Genomic DNA, 22,001 nt, shown 5'->3' with positions numbered 1-22,001 from the left:
ACATCTTTTGAATGAAGTGGTGTTTTTGTCTTACAGCAAAGTTATACTGTGCTATTACATTCGGTTCTGTTATGTAGAATACTATCATTATGTGATCGTGCAGACATGGATTCAGCTTTGATCTAACTTTATTAAACAAGCACCATTCGCCTGAGTAGCCTGTTCTCACCGCATAAAGTAGAGAACATACACATGTGCAGAACATGATCTGCACATGTGCAGAAGCTTCAGGATATTTAGTCTGCCAGAGTTGTACCGATTAACTTAAGAATAAATATTGCATTTATAATAATAATTAGAAAAAACGTTCTCTCTTGCTTCAGAGGATTTGCTTTGATTTTGTTGCCTGTATGCTTTAGGTCTGGCCTATTTATTTGAATATTCACAAATACAGTAAGTGAACTGCTACTGTATGTTATGCAGCATTTTTTACGTTAATATTCCAAAATACACAAAATATTTCCCCGAAGTATACATTTTTCCCACACTGCAATGTCATTTATGGTAATATACTATATTCAGTTTATAAATATGTTACTGCTGATTATACAGTAATTAACCATGACATTAACAGGATTTGTTTTACAGTACTTACAAACATCTGTGCTAATAGGCTATTAAAAGTATGCTGAAATCGCCATTTCCTGGTTGCTAAAATTCTAATAGTTCACCTAATTTCAGTTTATTTGACAAACAAGCAAGTGTGGAGTAGTGTAGAGAATCTTTGTACCATCTAAACCGCTGTGAAACATATTTTCCATAACCAAAAATATTATATTTTCAGCTGTTTGAAGCTGGTGTACAAAACCGAAAGTAAAAGATGCAAAAACGAAACTTAAGAACGGAAAGCTTAGAAATAGGGCATGTAGAACATATCTACTGCGTCTTAAACTTGCTTTCAATGAGAATGACAGATCTATAACACACATTTCTGTGTGAATTTGGTTGGGTCGCCCCAAAAAAATACATATTGCAGCTTTTAACACATGATCTTGCAATAACTCATACCAGACTTCTCCTTTAAGACCTTTCCCTCAAGACGCAGTAGCCCAGTCAGTCCTTTTTATATAGGCCCTGCCTTCAGGGGGCGGGAGAGATACTGTACAAACTCTAGGAAATCAGCTCTCCTGTCCCATGCGGTAGCGGCGTAATCAGGAGGGAACAGGGCTGACGCGCACCGCGCCACAGAGAGCTTTGGCTATTGATAAGCCTGTGACGAAGGAGCGGACAGCAAACTCCCATTGTATGCTACCACACTTGTGCTGCGCTAAGAAGCGCACCGTGCGTTATAAGGAGAGAATAACCTCATGAAAGGCTACAACGCGTGGAAAAGGAACATAAAAAGGGATTTTAATCAACTTGAAAAGTGTTGATGTCTCGAGGGATAATCTAGCATTAGCCTATACTAATGTGTAAATATGATCTAGTCTATAATATTGTTTGGAAGCTTTGTTTTATGTATGCAAGTCATTTAAATTGGTCAGAAGATGTTTTTCCTCATTACATTGATTATTTTTTTAGGATAATGTTTGAAGTTTATTTTAAAGCCATCGGCTATAACATTTGATGTTTTAATTTCACACTAGGACTTTTACTGACTCTAATTGTGTGATACCAAACTATCTGAGACTATCATCCCGACCGCAGGAGATTGTGTTTGGAACACACCACAAAAAAGTTCCTTGGGGATTTAATACATCAATTCAAGATGGACCAAATCATCTTTAAAAAAGTCGCCTTACTCCCCTAGTCCCCTGACAGTGGAATTTCGAGCTCGGTGGACGTTCTAAGTGGGAAGCGTATAATTGAGTAGGCAACAATTGCTAATTGACTGGATATACTTTGCTGAGACAAGCGTGGGTGTCCGTCTGCTCGCAACGCCAGGAGTTCCAATTCCACAGAGCGAGCCGCTGTCCCTGCGCTTAAGTGCTGAGGGAGAGACTCGTGCTGTTTCCATAAATGCTTGGTCTATCGCGGAGAATCCAGCCTGGGCAGCAAGATGAGCTCGTGGGTTTGGGTTCAGCTGCTCGCGTTGTTTGCGACATGTCTGCGGTCGGGCAGCGCAGAGGTATGTGACGGAGTCAATTCATTAAAAATGTAGGTCTAATTGCCCATTCAACCAAATATATGTTTTTCTGTTTAGTTCATTTTCTTTGTTTCATTTCACTGTGAATGTTAACATTAGTGACCATTATTGAGCATATTTGATACCAGGGCCCAATTATTGAACATTGTTGAATTTCAGGATCATTGAATTTTAACAACGTTTGCACTGGGGCTTGTGTGCTCTCTAAACAAAAGGCATCAAAGTGTTACATTCAATATTGGTTTGTACAAAATAAATGTGAACCAGGCCCCTCACCCCTCCACTTAGTGTATGGCTGTGGCCTACAACCACATGTGCACTTGTAATTATTGAGTAATTATGAAGTATATAGCAATTAAGGTGCTTCTTGTAAGTTAAACTGTTCATCATCTAAACCACACCTTATGCCAGCTCATCTCATGGCTTTAATGCTTCTATATAAAATATATTTTGAAACGGTCCTGAGTTTCACTTCAGGCTGTGAGGGCCTCATGGCGAGGACATCCGATTGGGCCCTGCTTGGCAAGGTAACCATAAAACAGTTACAGCACATGGCAGACCCATCTACAGAACATAAACTTCTTATCGTCCAGAATCCCAAAGTGAAAATAACAATCTTTCTCCATTAACCTGCATTTTCTGTGGTACGCTTGGGGCACATGCTCTGATGATGCGCTCATTCGTTGGGCCCCATAACTCCCCAACGCTTGTCCACATGCTCATGATCAACATGGGCCCCTCTCCAGATGTCTAAACTCATAAACCTGTCGATAAACATATGAGTGGAAGGTGGAGGCCATGTAAAATCTCACCAGACCCATCCTGAAGCATGCCTGGGAGCTAAGCAAGACCAAATGTGTGTGTTTGTGTGTGTGTGTCCACAGGATATTTGACAGGCTAGCAATAGGATGAGCGCTTGTCACAGCAACACAACTATAAATCATTCTAATCATGCTATGGCTGACTATTGTCTTGAGTCATTAAAAAGAATAGGAAAACAGGTTTTAACTCAAGGAGAGAGGGGCTTCGTCTTGACTGCTAAAGTCGATTCTATGTACTTTGTATCGTAGCATACACAGCAAGTATCCTACAAGTTCCTTTCCCAGGATACGTCCTGCAAATGACACATGTCAAGTGCATGGTGAATTATACCATTATACCATAAGTCCTGTCCCCTTATGGTTATCTTTAAGAGAGGCGATATAATTAAAGTATGAGGGTCGCATTTTGATAGGCTTGAGAAGAGGCCAAAGAGGCCATAACTTTAATATAATAATATACACTGAGTGTACAAAACACTAAGGACATCTGCTCTTTCCATGACATAGACTGACCAGGCGAATCCAGGTGAAAGCTATAATCCCTTATTGATGTCACTTTGTTAAATCGATTTCAATCAGTGTCGATGAAGGGGAGGAAACAGGTTAAAGGAGGATTTTTAAGCCTTGAGACAATTGAGACCTGGATTGTATATATGTGCCATTCAGAGGGTGAATGTACAATACAAAATATTTAAGTGCCTTTGAACGGGGTATGTTAGTAGGTGCCAGGAGCACTGGTTTGTGTCAAGAACTGCAACTCTGCTGAGTTTTTCACAAGTTTAGAGTGTGTATCAATAATGGTCCCCCACCCAAGGACATCCAGCCAACTTCACAACTGTGGGAAGCATTGGAGTCAACATGGGCCATTATCCCCGTGGAACGCTTTCAACACATTGTAGAGTCCATGTCCCACCAAATTGAGGCTGTTCTGAGAGCAAAAGACGGGAGGGGGTGAGGGGGTGCAACTCAATGTTAGGAAGGTGTTCTTAATGTTTTGTACACTCAGTATATATGCCATTTTGTGGACAACTTTAACCAAAACAATTTACAGTCATGCGTGCATACATTTGATATACTACTGGTCCCAAGAATTTAACCGACTATCCTGGCATTGCAAGCACTATACTCTACCAGCTGAGCCAAATTGGACCATCTTTGGGACATTCACAGGAATTGGCACTAGTGGCTGTGGGAAGGGACTGTAGTGAAACGAAGCTCTGACTATGACAATATACACACACAGTCTTCAGTTATGGGAAATTAATGTTTAAACAGGGTGAAATTTGGTGCACCCCTTCTTTGCTGGGTTTCCTTGAATGCAATTAAATTGCTTTCATGCTATCAGATCTATGACTTCCTCTAGTGTGTCTTTTTCCCAGAGCTGCCAGTGGTGTGTGGTGTCCACCACATTTGTCATGTCAAAGACTAGGCTTTTGGAGGCAGCCTCGGAGGGACGCAAAATAAACATCCCAAATCATATGAATTGCCCAGAGGACAGGTTGTTGGAGGTGTCAGTAAGGATTGATTAGAAGGTATTGTTAGGTATAGTTGAAGTAGTTCTCTGTCATCTATACATCCTCCCATCCAGTGGTGTATTAGTGTTCATGCCTATAGCTAGTTATCATATGAGGTGTCTTTGAGGTATACCATCAGGGAATTCCCTCAATCATCTATATCAATCAAATGTATTTATGAAGCCCTTTTTACATCAGCCAATGTCACAAAGTGATATAGAGAAACCCAGGCTAAAACCCCAAACAGCAAGCAATGCAGATGTAGAAGCACGGTGGCTAGGAAAAACTCCCTAGAAAGGTAGGAACCTAGGAAGAAATCTAGAGAGGAACCAGGCTCTGAGGGGTGGCCAGTCCTCTTCTGGCTGTGCCGGGTGGAGATTACAGTACATCGCCAAGATGTTCAAATGTTCATAGATGACCAGCAGGGTCAAATAATAATACTCACAGTGGTTGTAGAGGGTGCAACAGGTCAGCACTTCAGGAGTAAATGTCTGTTGGCTTTTCATAACCGATCATTCAGAGTTAGAGACAGCAGGTGCGGTAGAGAGAGAGAGAGAGTCGAAAACAGCAGGCCCGGGACATAGTAGCAAGTCCAGTGAACAGGTCAGGGTTCCATAGTCGCAGGCAGAACAGTTGAAACAGGAGCAGCAGCAGGTGGACTGTGGACAGCAAGAAGTCATCAGGCCAGGTAGTCCTGAGGCACTGTCCTCTGAGAGAAGAGAGAAGAGAGAGAAAGAGAGAGAGAGAGGGAACATACTTAAATTCACACAGGACACCGGATATAACTCCAGATATAACAGACTGATCTTAGCCACCCAACACAAACTATTGCAGCATAAATACTGGAGGCTGAGACAGGAGGGCTCGGGAGACACTGTGGCCCTGTCCGAAAATACACCCGGACAGGGCCAACCAGACAGGATATAACCCCACCCACTTTGCCAAAGCACAGCCGCCACACCCCACACCACTAGAGGGATATCTTCAAACCACCAACTTACTACCCTGAGACAAGGGATAGTATAACCCACAAAGATCTCCCCCACGGCACAAATTTGAGGGGGGCGCCAACCCGGACACTCAAGTGGGTTGAGTGGGTTACCATCCACCACTCAAGTAGTTTACTACCCACCACTGCGACCAGTGTGCTCTCGTTGGCTGGCTCTCATTACATATTCGTCGCCAAACCCACTGGCTCCAGGTCATCTATAAGTCTTTGCTAGGTAAAGCCCCGCCTATCTCAGCTCAATGGTCACCATAGCAACACCCACGCGCTCCAGCAGGTATATTTCACTGGTCATCCCCAAAGCCAACACTTCCTTTGGCCGCCTTTCCTTACAGTTCTCTGCTGCCAATGACTGGAACGAATTGCAAAAATCACTGAAACTGGAGTCTTATATCTCCCTCTAACTTTAAGCATCAGCTGTCAGAGCAGCTTGTACCTGTACACAGCCAATCTGTAAATAGCACACCCAACTACCTCATCCCCATATTGTTATTTATCCTCTTGCTCAGAAATTCTAGGGACAGTAAGGACGCCTGCATCTTGTGACTGCAGCGTACATGTAGGTATGTATGGCAGGACCAAATCGGAAAGATAGGTAGGAGCAAGCCCATGTAATGCTTTGTAGGTTAGCAGTAAAATCTTGAAATCAGCCCTAGCCTTAACAGGAAGCCAGTGTAGAGCGACTAGCACTGGAGTAATATAATCACATTTTTGGATTCTAGTTAAGATTCTAGCAGCCGTGTTAAGCACTAACTGAAGGTTATTTAGTGCTTCATCCATGTAGCCGGAAAGTAGAGCATTGCAGTAGTCTAATCTAGAAGTGACAAAAGCATGGATTAATTTTTCTGCATAATTTTTGGACAGAAAGTTTCAGATTTTTGCAATGTTATATGTTCAGATATGTCTTGACATGTTCGTCAAAAGAGAGATCAGCATCCAGAGTAACGCCGAGGTCCTTCACCGTTTCATTTGAGACTCAGCCCCGGTAATATTATTAATTGTCAGATCCAACAGAAGATCTCTTTGTTTCTTGGGACTTAGAACTAGCATCTCTGTTTTGTCCGAGTTTAAAAGTAAAACATTTGCCGCCATCCACTTCCTTATGTCTGAAACACAGGCTTCCAGGGAGGGCAATTTTGGGGCTTCACCATGTTTCATCAAAATGTACAGCTGTGTATTGTCTGCATAGCAGTGAAAGTTAACATTATGTTTCCGAATGACATCACCAAGAGGTAAAATATATAGTGAAAACAATAGTGGTCCTAAAACGGAACCTTGAGGAACACCAACATTTACAGTTGATTTGTCAGAGGACAACCATCCACAGAGACAAACTGATATCTTTCCGACAGATAAGATCTAAACCAAGCCAGAACTTGTCCGTGTTGACCAATTTGGGTTTCCAATCTCTCCAAAACAATGTGGTGATCAATGGTATCAAAAGCAGCACTAAGGTCTAGGAGCATGAGGACAGATGCATGGCCTTGATCTGACACCATTAAAAGGTAATTTACCACCTTCACGAATGCAGTCTCAGTGCTATGATGGGGTCTAAAACCAGACTGAAGCGTTCCGTAAACATTGTTTGTCTTCAGGAAGGCAGTGACTTGCTGCACAACAGCTTTTTTTTTTTAATTGAGAGGAATGGGAGATTCAATGTAGGCCGATAGTTTTATATATTTTTCTGGTTCAAGGTTTGGCTTTTTCAAGAGAGGCTTTATTACTGCCACTTTTTGTGAGTTTGGTACACATCCGGTGGATAGAGAGCCATTTATTATGTTCAACATAGGAGGGCCAAGCACAGGAAGCAGCTCTTTCAGTAGTTTAGTTGGAATAGGGTCCAGTATGCAGGATTTGAGGCCATGACTATTTTCATCAATGTGTCAAGAGATATAATATTAAAAAACTTGAGTGTCTTGTTCCTAGGTCCTGGCAGTGTTGTGCAGACTCAGGACAACTGAGCGTTGGAGAAATACGCAAATTTAAAGAGGAGTCCGTAATTTGCTTTCTAATGATCATGATATTTTTGTCAAAGAAGTTCATGAATTTAATCACTGCTGAAGTGAAAGCCATCCTCTCTTGGGGAATGCTGCTTTTTAGTTAGCTTTGCAACAGTATCAAAAATACATTTTGGATTGTTATTATTCTCCTCAATTAAGTTGGAAAAATAGGATGATTGAGCAGCAGTGAAGGCTCTTTTTTGATACTGCACGGTACTCTCTTTCCAAGCTATCGGAAGACTTCCAGTTTGTTGTAGCGCCATTTCCCTTCCAATTGTCTGGAAGCTTGCTTCAGGGCTCGGGTATTTTCTGTATACCAGGGAGCTAGTTTCTTATGACAAATATTTTTTGTTTTTAGGAGTGCGACTGCATCTAGGGTATTACGCAAGGTTAAATTTAGTTCCTCAGTCAGGTGGTTAACCGATTTTTATACTCTGACGTCCTTCGGTAGGTGGAGGGAGTCTGGAAGGGCATCTAGGAATCTTTGGGTTGTCTGAGAATTTATAGCACAGCTTTTAATGATCCTTGTTTGGGGTCTGAGCAGATTATTTCTTGCGATTGCAAACGTAATAAAATGGTGGTCTGATAGCCCAGGATTACGAGGAACAACATTAGATTAGCCTTTACGTTGGTAGCTCTGCCCCCTGGTAAACAGTGTACTAGATGATTCTTTTTAAGTCTAATACTGCAGGTAATAATGGAGTCTCCAATGACTAGGGTTTTCAATTTGTCAGAGCTAAATGGTGGGATGCTTTGGCCTCTCAGACCCTGTAACAGGTGGAGGAGAGACCAGAGAAGGCTCGGCCTATGACTCCGGATCGTTGCTTAATAGGGAGAACCGGTTGAAAGTTTCTGTCGGCTGAATGAGCGACACCGGTTAAGCATTCCTACAGCATTTCCCTCCAGAAGCCATGAGATAATTGTCCAGCTGCAGGGACTGTGCGAGGGGATTTATACTACTATCTGTACTTATTGTTGGCACAGATGCTGTTTCATCCTTTCCTACACTTAAATTACCCTTGCCTAACGATTGCGTCTGAAGCTGGGCTTGGAGCACGGCTATCCTCACCATAAGGCGATAGTTCTCCTGTATATTATGAGCACAGCGACTACAATTAGAAGGCATAATGTTAATGTTACTACTTAGCTTTGGCTGGTGGAGGTCGTATAGAACCATGTCCAGATAAAGCATCCGGGGTGAAAAAGTTGATTGAAAAATGTCCAGCTAGGGAAAAAATATATATATTAAACAAGAATTAAAAAGTAAAAACAACTAACCACATAGCAGCACGTAAACAAGTCCACAAGTGTGTCCCGGAAATGAAATAGATTCATGTGTCCTAACTCACTTGCCGGAGAGAAAGGAAACCGCTCAGTCATGTATATATATCCCACAGAATGGAGTCTAGCTGTATAATGTATAATGTCATGTCTGAATATGTTTGTGTGTGTTCCTATAAACATACAGTGCCTTGCGAAAGTATTCGGCCCCCTTGAACTTTGCGACCTTTTGCCACATTTCAGGCTTCAAACATAAAGATATAAAACTGTATTTTTTTGTGAAGAATCAACAACAAGTGGGACACAATCATGAAGTGGAACGACATTTATTGGATATTTCAAACTTTTTTAACAAATCAAAAACTGAAAAATTGGGCGTGCAAAATTATTCAGCCCCTTTACTTTCAGTGCAGCAAACTCTCTCCAGAAGTTCAGTGAGGATCTCTGAATGATCCAATGTTGACCTAAATGACTAATGATGATAAATACAATCCACCTGTGTGTAATCAAGTCTCCGTAGAAATGCACCTGCACTGTGATAGTCTCAGAGGTCCGTTAAAAGCGCAGAGAGTATCATGAAGAACAAGGAACACACCAGGCAGGTCCGAGATACTGTTGTGAAGAAGTTTAAAGCCGGATTTGGATACAAAAAGATTTCCCAAGCTTTAAACATCCCAAGGAGCACTGTGCAAGCGATAATATTGAAATGGAAGGAGTATCAGACCACTGCAAATCTACCAAGACCTGGCCGTCCCTCTAAACTTTCAGCTCATACAAGGAGAAGACTGATCAGAGATGCAGCCAAGAGGCCCATGATCACTCTGGATGAACTGCAGAGATCTACAGCTGAGGTGGGAGACTCTGTCCATAGGACAACAATCAGTCGTATATTGCACAAATCTGGCCTTTATGGAAGAGTGGCAAGAAGAAAGCCATTTATTAAAGATATCCATAAAAAGTGTTGTTTAAAGTTTGCCACAAGCCACCTGGGAGACACACCAAACATGTGGAAGAAGGTGCTCTGGTCAGATGAAACCAAAATTGAACTTTTTGGCAACAATGCAAAACGTTATGTTTGGCGTAAAAGCAACACAGCTGAACACACCATCCCCACTGTCAAACATGGTGGTGGCAGCATCATGGTTTGGGCCTGCTTTTCTTCAGCAGGGACAGGGAAGATGGTTAAAATTGATGGGAAGATGGATGGAGCCAAATACAGGACCATTCTGGAAGAAAACCTGATGGAGTCTGCAAAAGACCTGAGACTGGGACGGAGATGTGTCTTCCAACAAGACAATGATCCAAAACATAAAGCAAAATCTACAATGGAATGGTTCAAAAATGAACATATCCAGGTGTTAGAATGGCCAAGTCCAGACCTGAATCCAATTGAGAATCTGTGGAAAGAACTGAAAACTGCTGTTCACAAATGCTCTCCATCCAACCTCACTGAGCTCGAGCTGTTTTGCAAGGAGGAATGGGAAAAAATGTCAGTCTCTCGATGTGCAAAACTGATAGAGACATACCCCAAGCGACTTACAGCTGTAATCGCAGCAAAAGGTGGCGCTACAAAGTATTAACTTAAGGGGGCTGAATAATTTTGCACGCCCAATTATTCAGTTTTTGATTTGTTAAAAAAGTTTGAAATATCCAATAAATGTCATTCCACTTCATGATTGTGTCCCACTTGTTGTTGATTCTTCACAAAAAAATACAGTTTTATATCTTTATGTTTGAAGCCTGAAATGTGGCAAAAGGTCGCAAAGTTCAAGGGGGCCGAATACTTTCGCAAGGCACTGTATGCATAAACCATGTGCTCATAGGCATGGTTTTAGGGATTGCATGTGAGAATGTGCAGTGTGCACATGTTCACCCATATGTGTGTGTGTGTGCATGCGTTTGTGCATTTGTATGTGTGTGTGTGTATATACACTTGCATGCTGGCAGGCAGAAAAACTAGACCCATAATTATGTATCATTACTCCTTACCTCTCTACTCCTATAGCCTGTACCTGGCATTCCTCAGCTCAACCCACTTCCCATGAAACATCACTAGGGCTTTTCCCAGATGGCACTGTATTCTCTGTTTAGTGCACTACTTCGATAAGTCCGATAGGGGTCTGGTCATTAAATTAATGCACTACAGTATGTATGATACCAGTTGAGATGCAACCTGGGCCTGTCTCTGTTCAGAGAGATGGAGATCTACTGTATGAACGCTCTAAAATAAGTGCCTGTCTCAGCCTGTGTGATCAGCAGAATGACCGTAGATTTTAGAAGACACTGACTGTTCCAGAACTTCCACATGTGACTCAGTCAGATGCTTATTTGTGTGTGTGTGTGAGCGTGCATGTGATTTAGAGTTTTGATTTAGAGTAACTCCTGGACTCCTATGGTATTATAGGGTAAATGTTATGATTTTCTGTTTATGCCAGGTTTGTTTAGCAGTTGCACGGGGTAAAGTGTTTATTTAATTTTTCCTGCTCAGACACAAATCGCCATGACAGTGGCCGCCCTATGAACAAAGGCCCAGACCATAGTGTGCAGCCAGCACAATTTGAATGCGCCCCAAATGCCACCCTATTCACTTTAGAGGGCACTACTTTTGACCAGGGCCCATATGGCTCTGGTCAAAAGTAGTGCATTAAGGAAGTAGGTGCTTTTAGGGCCTCAGCCTTAGACTGGGGCCAAGGAGAGGAAATCACTGGGATGGCTCCTCAGGGGCATCACTACATAAATAGAGATGTTAATTTAACTCATGGCATTTTCCTTTGGTATGACTTGACTTTGTGCAATGCCCAACAACAATGGGGAAAAGTCAATGGTATGTACATGAATAGTGTGTGAATGCCGTTCACAGATGGCTTCTTCCTCCTCAAAGCGCTCCCCAAAGGGCTTCGGCTTATTCTCACAAGAAACTGAATGAATTAATGCAACAGACAGAGGTCGTTCGGCTTGTGTTAGCTCCCTGAATTAATGCCTAGACATTAGCTCAACAGGCTAACCCAGTTTTGTGGTGTGCAGGAGACCCAGGATTCGAACCCAATAGGTCAAACAGTGGTAGACCCAGCTAGCAAGAGTTAATATCTTCATCGATGCAACTTCTTCTCCTTTCTTCATCCACCCCTCCATTATTCCCCCTGATGTCCATCTCTCTGTTCTGATCCACCTCTCCTCCTCCTCCTCCTCTTAATCACTCCATCTCCCACTACTTCCTGAACCCTTCCTGACTCCTGTGACCCCTAAGTATTAGCAGATGAGGTGACACAAGGCCAATAGTCATTCACCCCCTCTTAGTGGCCATTGTGAATCCAAGCAGCCATTTCCTTCATCCTCTTGTTTAATTTATGATTAGGGGGGTTAAGTCGGGTTACCCCCTAACCAGAGAAAATGTATGGGGTAAAAAACACATTATTTTCTTTAGGAATGTAGTGAAGTAAAAGTAAATCATTTCAGAAATGGTAAAGTAAAATACCCCCACAAATTACTTAAGTAGTACTTTAAAGTATTTTTACTTTAAAAAAAAAATTGAAATAAAAAAAAGTACTTATTTAACTAGGCAAGTCAGTTAAGAACAAATTCTTATTTACAATGACAGCCTACACCGGCCAAACCCGGACGACTATGGGACTCCCAATCACGGCCGGTTGTGATACAGCCTATATTCAAACCAGGGTGTCTGTAGTGACGCCTTTAGCACTTAGATGCAGTGCTTTAGACCGCTGCGCCACTTGGGAGCTTTCATGTACCACTGCTGTTGTCCCTTTGATTCCGTATCTACACAGAATAAATTGGGAAGCTGAGAAAATATCAGATTTGGGAGAATCTAGATTTATTCCTGTCTTATCGCTTTCTCTCAGGGGGATCCTCTCCCTCCAGGTTTGGTGGAGCTGGTTAGGAGCAACCCTATCTCTTCCATAGAGGACCTACAGCTGCTGCTGCTCAGTGACTCCATAGGTAAATATCTCTAACGTTGTACTATACTGATACTCATCAACATGCCTATGCCATTTAGCAGAATTTGCTTACAAAGAGACCTACTGTCATAGGTGCATATATTTTAACGTACAGGTTGCCCCGGGATTCAAACCCACATCCTGGTTTCCGAAGCCTAATACTCTATCAACTGCGCTGTACAGGATCACAAGCAAACCAGACACACTGGTCACGCCAAGAGATGGAGGCTCTCTCAGACTAACTAACCCGACCAACAGAGACTGAGGGAAAAATAATGAAAACGTTGTCACATGATGCCCAGATTTCATTCCCAACAGGGACAGGCGAAAATCACACACAGTAAAATACTACAAACAGAATCTCACAGACTGACTAACAGACAAACCATCAGACCCACAGGGGCACAGAGGGCAGAAATACTTCTTAAATAGATACACATATTGCCCAGATTTGATTCCCATCATTGAATAGCGAACATCACACACAGTAAACAGTATATACAAACTCAACGAGATAAGAGAAACAAAGAGTGAAGTATTCAACGTCTCAAGGTACAAAAACATACAAACAATGAGGTTATGACAGAAACAAATTCCCACACAGACATATATTACAGGGAAGTTAAACATAAACAATGCTTCAAACTCTCTCATAAACACACACATGCACCATACACAGACGCGTGCGAGCACACACACGCACACACGCACACACACAGAGTAAAAGTCATAACAATAAACAGTTGAAGTAATGAGTTGATTCGATCTGTAAACTAATATTGGAGTGTATTGTTTTTTTTCTCAGATGAGGATATTTCGGAAGATTTTTTGCCCAGTGGACAACACTCCAACAACACTAGCAACCGACTACCAAGGAGTCTGGGTGAGTTTGCACCTTCCTCATATTTCTCTGACACTAGGCTATAATTCCACATATTTCCATCACTCATGTTGACTTGGGTGGTTTTGGACAGCTGTATCTAATCCAAACTGAGTTATGCGCAGTGCATGTTTTGGTAAAGAAACATCTAAAGTATGTCACCGATTCATTAGTTATTTGCTGAACAAACACAAATACGACGTGCAACTCCAAGTTACACTCCAAATAGTTCACCTGCAGCAAGCACAGCATGGAGACTCATGCATACACTGTTTCACTGTTTCAATAGCATGTGATTTCTTTAAACAGTATAAGTAATATAAACAGTGTAAGTATAATTAGTGTAAACTAAATGTTTTCTACATTTTGAGGCCTATGTGCTGGCTGTTTTGTAGGCACTGAGCAGTGTAGAGGGTATGCTTTTAACATTAAGCCTGAGGCTAACTCCAGCACATTTACAATTATGTGTCTGATATGTTGATTAATGTACACTGTCCCATCTTATGAAACCTTTAAGTTATATGGTCTGTTTGTCTTTGTTGTCTCAGACGCCCAGCCGGCTCAGCAGGCGCTATGTAAGGTGAGGACAGAGGTGATGGAGGTGACCCGTGCCATGTTGGACCGCAGCAACGCCAACTTCATGTTGTGGCCTCCCTGTGTAGAGGTACAGCGATGCTCCGGCTGCTGCAACACCAAGAGCCTGCAGTGTGTCCCCGTGCTGACGCACACCAGGCACCTACAGGTACATATACACCATCCCCCTTCTCAACCCATGTCCCCTACCCTGAAACTTTTGCCCAGGTTGTTTCTGTAGAGAATGTTCACAGCTAACTTAGGCCTACCTGGTCAAATAAAAGGTTAGTCATTACATGATTTTTTTAAAGCGGTTTAGTCATTTTGAATTCTGCACTTCCACGGAGCTAATCTCCTCCACCTCCTCCTCACTAGGTGATGAAGATCCAGTACGTGGAGAAGCGGCCCAACTACTCCAAGGCCGTCGTCTCGGTCCACGACCATGTGGAGTGTCGCTGCCAGCCCGCCCCTCGCCCCCCGGCCGTCCCCAAGAAGAAGTCCACGCCCCGCAGACAGCAAAAAGACAACAAAGGAGAGGGGCATCCAGCCAAGGCCAGATCCAAGGAGGAGCTGCACCGCAGAGATGAGCTGAAGCACAACCAGAGGATCCAGCTGGAAGACCTGCTGGACCAGCACTGGAACCCCAAGGACACCTCCTCAGACGCAGGGGCGGGGAAAGGGGGCTATGGGCTAGACCATGACAAGATGGATCCTCAGTGGGTACTTAACGCCACCAGCCAGCTGGGAGCTAAGGAGTGGACCGAACGTCGACATCCCGATGACATGGAGGAGGGGAGAGACAGTAGTAGTGTCAGCGGCACTACAACCGCAATGGACATCGACATGGCACAACTTGACCACGAGAATAGAGACAGGGTCGAGACTCGAGGGGACACACTATTTAACATCACTGAGGGTAATGTCAGTAGGGGAGATAGGCAGCAGGGAAGTCTGAGTCTCAGTGAGGGGGGAGACCAGGAGACACATAGACAACCCACACAAACACAGAGTCCCTCGCTACGCACCAACACATCAAAGCAACAGCGACATGGGACCAACTCCTCCTCAGAGGAAACCAAAAGCAGAGAGGGAGCCAATCAAAGAATGGAACAGCGATTCTATCCTACGGAGGAAACCAATCAGAGGCCCGAGAGCAGATTCCCTCCCCTTGATGAAGCCGATCAAAGACGTAAAGACAATGAGACCCCCGATTCAGAGAGGAGGCTCCAGCACGCTCTCCAACTGGAACAGGAGAAGCTGGAGGAGGAGAGGAAGGAGCTGTTGTTACTCCACAGGAGACTGGACGATGAGAAGGTGAGACTGCACCTGAGACGGGAGCAACAGAAACAACAGCAAGAAGAAGAGGAGCAGAAGTACCCTCGGCCTAATCATAAACATCATCAAACTCAAACCACCACACAAAGAACAGGTAGACAGAGAACATTGTGAGCTAGCATGTGTTTTGGACTTATGTTTCTCAGTTTAAATTGTATTCCAAACTGCATTCTTGTTCTCCCAGACACAGTGTCGCCCACTTCAACGCGAGCGCCCTCAGACCTGGCTGGTCCCCGGCCACCTGCTCGGCCCGGCCCACCTAGGAAGAGAATGAGGAAGAACAACCGCAAGCGCATCAGCAAGGCTGCAATGAGAGCAATGCTAATGTAGAACCTACAATCTCTCTGCAGGTAAGAGAGTTTCTATCCGTTCTAACATCAATACTTCCAAACCCATTAAAATACTTTCCAAGTACTTTCAAATACCAACACTTTAAAATACTTTTGTGGGGAAAGTATTTACACACAGTTTTCAAATACTTTCCTAATCCTTTCAAATACTTTCCAAAGAAAAGTGTATATTCATATACAAAAACTACGAGCCTGGTCTAGAATGTAACCATTTAAAAATATATATCTGTTTCTCCTTCTCATCCAGGGATTGAGGCGCTCTGTCTTTGTTCTGGACAATCCAGTGGCGACACCGAGCAGCTAATTCCTTTCTTATGAGTTTATATTCATGTGTCAGTAACCTGCCCATCCTGTGACCGTGAGGTATTCCCTAATAGTACTAATGATTGTCTGGTGAACCCAAAACAACCCTTGGACAGAAAGAAATATGGGACAAGAAGAATGGGATGTAAATACATACGAGGCTGAGGTGATCCATCAACATTTGTCTGATCCATCAAAAAATGATCTCCTTTTAACAACAAGATGTTCCCCCAGTCGGATCAAGAACAGTGGAACGTTGGAACAGAACATTCAAACAACATTAGGACTTTGGGAGATATCATTGGAACACTGGAAGAACGTTGGAATGTTCACAAGGATGTTGGACTGTTGCTGGACAGCGCTATTGGACCTCCCTCATGACTTTTCAACGGCGTAGTAAAACCACTCCCGTCCGTAGAGAGCAAGTCGGTTAAAAACTATTTGTATGCTCTTCCGAGGCATGGGTTCATTATAACTCACAAGAAGTGGACTTATCACGCTTGTCAACGAGAGGAGAGAGAGCATTTTTTTTTTTATGTCCGTCCAAATCTCCCATTTTTCTATGAGCAGGAGATGCTGAAAATACGTGTTTTTGATTGAAAATATATTTCAAAAGTACATTTTTCAAAAATGTTGCTCACTGGGTTCCGACATGGAAGAATACATTTTATTTTTCCGACTAGAAAGGATACACTGGAAGAGGACCAGGAAAATACCATGACGAGCAGATATTACATGGACATTGGGAAAGAAATGATGACATTTATATGAGCTAGGACTGTTGGAATGACTGGTCGTCTTGACTGATGAGAGCAGTATCCCTACATTGTACTTACGCCGCTCTATATGTTCCATTCCCACACTAAGGGAGGGCTATAGAACTACACAGCAAAGATATTACATGTCTCATCTCGTCAATGTCGAATCTCGTTTTCTATCAAGATATTTCATTGTATTTAATTTGATCTGAAACACTGGAACTCCATCAACAATTAATGCACAGGTTTGCATTCTCATGTTCAGCTGAGGCTTCCGCACTTGTTTCGGAGAGTGTGGTTAAAGATGCAAGGTGCTATGCAGGGGTTGCATTACACATTTATGTCGGTCTTTAACATTATTTATTCCTTATATCACATAGGTCTCCTGTGTTCATTATCAATAGGATTACTACATATGAAGCATTTTGGGGGTTGAAATATCGACCCCTCTTCCGGTCTCAATATAATTTGAGCTGTCAGCCTTTGTGCACACAGGCCATAGTCTAGATTCAATCAGATCAAGCATTATCTGACGATAGCAGACAGCCGCATAGCGGATGTTTTGGCGGTTTTAGAGGAGGATTGGCACCGTCAAATTGGCTCAAAGTCAGAAAATAAAGTGTAGTCTATATAGAAATAATTACACTCAAATTAAAAACGAATTAAACATTAGGATTTCTATCATCCTAATCAAGGTGTAGATTACAACTCAGTGTTCCAACTTGTAAACAAGGCTGCAAAGCATTTCTGTTAATGAGACTTTAGGTATAATGCCGGGAGCCACTTACGGATTTGACAGCCCTAAATCGCCAAAACAACCGGCTAAAGCGAACACGGATCTGATTGAATTGAGCCCAATGTAACTACAATGAAAAGCTTTGAAAAGGGAAAAGGTGTTGTCTGTTGCCTGCCATTCACTGTCTGTATGATAGACAAGTTATGGTAATGACTTTGTGTCGTTGTATAACTTTGTGTGTCAATGTGGGTGTGCATGTGCATGTCTGTGCTCAAGCGTGTGTAGAATTTGAGTGTGTATGCCCGTTTGAGTGTTAGAGTAATTGTAAGTATGTGAACAGAATCATATTTAAAGTGCCTTGCGAAAGTATTCGGCCCCCTTGAACTTTGCGACCTTTTGCCACATTTCAGGCTTCAAACATAAAGATATAAAACTGTATTTTTTTGTGAAGAATCAACAACAAGTGGGACACAATCATGAAGTGGAACGACATTTATTGGATATTTCAAACTTTTTTAACAAATCAAAAACTGAAAAATTGGGCGTGCAAAATTATTCAGCCCCTTTACTTTCAGTGCAGCAAACTCTCTCCAGAAGTTCAGTGAGGATCTCTGAATTATCCAATGTTGACCTAAATGACTAATGATGATAAATACAATCCACCTGTGTGTAATCAAGTCTCCGTATAAATGCACCTGCACTGTGATAGTCTCAGAGGTCCGTCAAAAGCGCAGAGAGCATCATGAAGAACAAGGAACAAACCAGGCAGGTCCGAGATACTGTTGTGAAGAAGTTTAAAGCCGGATTTGGATACAAAAAGATTTCCCAAGCTTTAAACATCCCAAGGAGCACTGTGCAAGCGATAATATTGAAATGGAAGGAGTATCAGACCACTGCAAATCTACCAAGGCCTGGCCGTCTCTCTAAACTTTCAGCTCATACAAGGAGAAGACTGATCAGAGATGCAGCCAAGAGGCCCATGATCACTCTGGATGAACTGCAGAGATCTACAGCTGAGGTGGGAGACTCTGTCCATAGGACAACAATCAGTCGTATATTGCACAAATCTGGCCTTTATGGAAGAGTGGCAAGAAGAAAGCCATTTATTAAAGATATCCATAAAAAGTGTTGTTTAAAGTTTGCCACAAGCCACCTGGGAGACACACCAAACATGTGGAAGAAGGTGCTCTGGTCAGATGAAACCAAAATTGAACTTTTTGGCAACAATGCAAAACGTTATGTTTGGCGTAAAAGCAACACAGCTCATCACCCTGAACACACCATCCCCACTGTCAAACATGGTGGTGGCAGCATCATGGTTTGGGCCTGCTTTTCTTCAGCAGGGACAGGGAAGATGGTTAAAATTGATGGGAAGATGGATGGAGCCAAATACAGGACCATTCTGGAAGAACCTGATGGAGTCTGCAAAAGACCTGAGACTGGGACGGAGATTTGTCTTTCAACAAGACAATGATCCAAAACATAAAGCAAAATCTACAATGGAATGGTTCAAAAATGAACATATCCAGGTGTTAGAATGGCCAAGTCAAAGTCCAGACCTGAATCCAATCGAGAATCTGTGGAAAGAACTGAAAACTGCTGTTCACAAATGCTCTCCATCCAACCTCACTGAGCTCGAGCTGTTTTGCAAGGAGGAATGGGAAAAAATGTCAGTCTCTCGATGTGCAAAACTGATAGAGACATACCCCAAGCGACTTACAGCTGTAATCGCAGCAAAAGGCGGAGCTACAAAGTATTAACTTAAGGGGGCTGAATAATTTTGCACGCCCAATTTTTCAGTTTTTGATTTGTTCAATTTTTTTTTTAATATCCAATAAATGTCGTTCCACTTCATGATTGTGTCCCACTTGTTGTTGATTCTTCACAAAAAAATACAGTTTTATATCTTTATGTTTGAAGCCTGAAATGTGGCAAAAGGTCGCAAAGTTCAAGGGGGCCGAATACTTTCGCAAGGCACTGTATGTGTTTGATCACTAACACTCATGAATCTCATGAAGTCAGGTAGTCCCTTATTCACAATGCTCATTGCTAACCAGTCCTTGTCTGCATAGTGAACAGTAGAGAATCAGACCTTGTGTATCCTAAGTCTGTGTGTTGCTTTATTTAATAAAGGCAGACAGACACAGCAAGGGTACTGGAATAGGCGCCATTGTCATTTTTAACACAGAGAATTATGCACTATGCACTCTCTCTGTCAGTTTGTGACAGTACAAACAAACACGCCCCAGACTGAGACCGCAGTATCGTGACCCAGCTAAAGCAGGGATTGTGGAGAAATCATACAGTGTGACAGTAATCCTAGTTTTAACACCCCTTTGCTACAAAATGTTGACATTTAATATCGATTAACAGAAAGTTGTCCTAAAAAAAAAAAAAAGGGTTCGAGCTTTGTTTATTAGTATCCTATGGATTTTACAGGGAAGTTTAGTAAAACTATTTGGTGAACAATCTAACACTACAATTTGAAGAGAAGAAGTGCCCTGATAAAAGTTTCAGATAATAAAATCAGCATGGGTTAGATGTGTCAAGCAAAGAAGCTCAGTGCTTGTGTGTGGGCCACTGCAGGTCACCTTTCTGGTATAGTTTGCTCACTTCAACCTCACCTCAACCTTACTACCAGCCAAATATAGAAAATGTGGCATATTCCAGAATGCCTTCTTTCAACTGTAATTAGTTATTGTCTGTTTTGTTTTGAGTTATCAAAAAATGAATGTTGTGAAAATTGCCACTTAATTCTATTTTGATATGATTATTAAAAAAAACATGTGAGAAAGTGTACTTGGCTGTGAGCTTATATCCTGCTTTTTGTGTTGTGAAGTAAGAGAAGCCTCCCACTGGGCACAGACGTCAGTTCAACGTCTAGTTTTGATTTACATTTTGGTTGAGTTGTCCACTAAGGTGAATTCAAGTTAACATGTTTAATGTCACGTGCACAAGTACAGTGAAATGCATCTCTTACAAGCTCCAAGCCCAACAATGCAGTAATCAATATCCATAGCTGTCACGTGCGCTCCCTCTCCGGCCTCTAGGTCACCAGGCTGCTCGTTATGGCGCACACCTGTCATCATTGTTACATGCATTATGACACTCACCTGGACTCCATCACGTCCTTGATAACCTGCCCTATATACAGTTGAAGTCAGAAGTTTACATACACCTTAGCCAAATACATTTAAACTCAGGTTCAAAATTCCTGACATTTAATCCTAGTAAATATTCCCTGTTTTAGGTCAGTTAGGATCACCACTTTATTTTAAGAATGTGAAATGTCAGAACAATAGTAGAGAGAATGATTTATTTCATATTTTATTTCTTTCATCACATTCCCAGTGGGTCAGAAGTTTACATACACTCAATTAGTATTTGGTAGCATTGCCTTTAAATGGTTTAACTTGGGTCAAACTTTTTGGGTAGCATTCCATAAGCTTCCCACAATAAGTTGGGTGAATTTTAGCCCATTCCTCCTGACAGAGCGGGTGTAACTGAGTCAGGTTTGTAAGGCCTCCTTGCTCGCACACGCTTTTTCAATTCTACCCACACATTTTCTATCTGGTTGAGGTCAAGGCTTTGTGATGGCCATTCCAATACCTTGACTTTGTTATCCTTAAGCCATTTTGCAACAACTTTGGAGGTATGCTTGGGGTCATTGTCCATTTGGAAGACCCATTTGCAACCAAGCTTTAACTTCCTGACTGATGTCTTGAGATGTTGCTTCAATATATCCACATCATTTTCCTGCCTCATGATGCCAGCTATTTTGGAAAGTGCACCAGTCCCTCCTGCAGCAAAGCATCCCCACAACATGATGCTGCCACCTCCGTGCTTCACGGTTGGGATGGTGTTCTTCGGCTAGCAAGCCTCCTCCTTTTTCCTCCAAACATGATGGTCATTATGGCCAAACAGTTCTATTTTTGTTTCATCAAACCAGAGGACATTTCTCCAAAAGGATATGGCGGTTTTGGAGCAGTGGCTTCTTCCTTGCTGAGCGGCCTTTCAGGTTATGTCGATATAACACTCATTTTACTGTCGATTTAGACACTTTTGTACCTGTTTCCTCCAGCATCTTCACAAGATCCTTTGCTCTTTTTCTGGGACTGATTTGCACTTTTCGTGCATGTTCATCTCTAGGAGATAGAACGCGTCTCCTTCCTGAGAGGTATGACGGCTGTGTGGTCCCATGGTGTTTATACTTGCGTACTATTGTTTGTACAGATGAACGTGGTACCTTCAGGCGTTTGGAAATTGCTCCCAAGGATGAATTACACTTGTGGAGTTCTACAAAAAAAAATCTGAGGTCTTGGCTGATTTCTTTTGATTTCCTCATGATGTCAAGCAAAGAGGCACTGAGGTTGAAGGTAGGCCTTGAAATACATCCATAGAT

The 22,001-nt window shown here is 42.4% G+C and overlaps 1 protein-coding gene across 2 annotated transcripts; it reads left to right on the top strand.

Moving 5' to 3' along the window:
• The first annotated feature begins 1,130 nt into the window (after positions 1-1,130).
• Positions 1,131-19,376, top strand: LOC139364562 (uncharacterized). 2 transcript variants are annotated; one of them, XM_071101395.1, is made up of 7 exons: positions 1,131-2,068; positions 12,569-12,665; positions 13,470-13,547; positions 14,093-14,286; positions 14,493-15,546; positions 15,637-15,802; positions 16,050-19,376. In XM_071101395.1, the coding sequence occupies exons 1-6, from the start codon at positions 2,000-2,002 to the stop codon at positions 15,780-15,782; spliced, it is 1,638 nt and encodes a 545-aa protein (XP_070957496.1). In that variant the 5' UTR covers positions 1,131-1,999; the 3' UTR covers positions 15,783-15,802; positions 16,050-19,376. The 2 variants fall into 2 exon arrangements, with proteins under 2 accessions (XP_070957496.1, XP_070957497.1); XM_071101396.1 differs by having other exon boundaries at positions 1,984-2,097.
• Positions 19,377-22,001: the final 2,625 nt, after the last annotated feature.

The sequence above is a fragment of the Oncorhynchus clarkii genome, chromosome 13, assembly GCF_045791955.1.
Source record: "Oncorhynchus clarkii lewisi isolate Uvic-CL-2024 chromosome 13, UVic_Ocla_1.0, whole genome shotgun sequence".
NCBI lineage: Eukaryota > Metazoa > Chordata > Actinopteri > Salmoniformes > Salmonidae > Oncorhynchus > Oncorhynchus clarkii.
The sequence above is the reverse complement of the archived record's forward strand: the minus strand, read 5'-3'. Positions and strand labels throughout refer to the sequence as shown.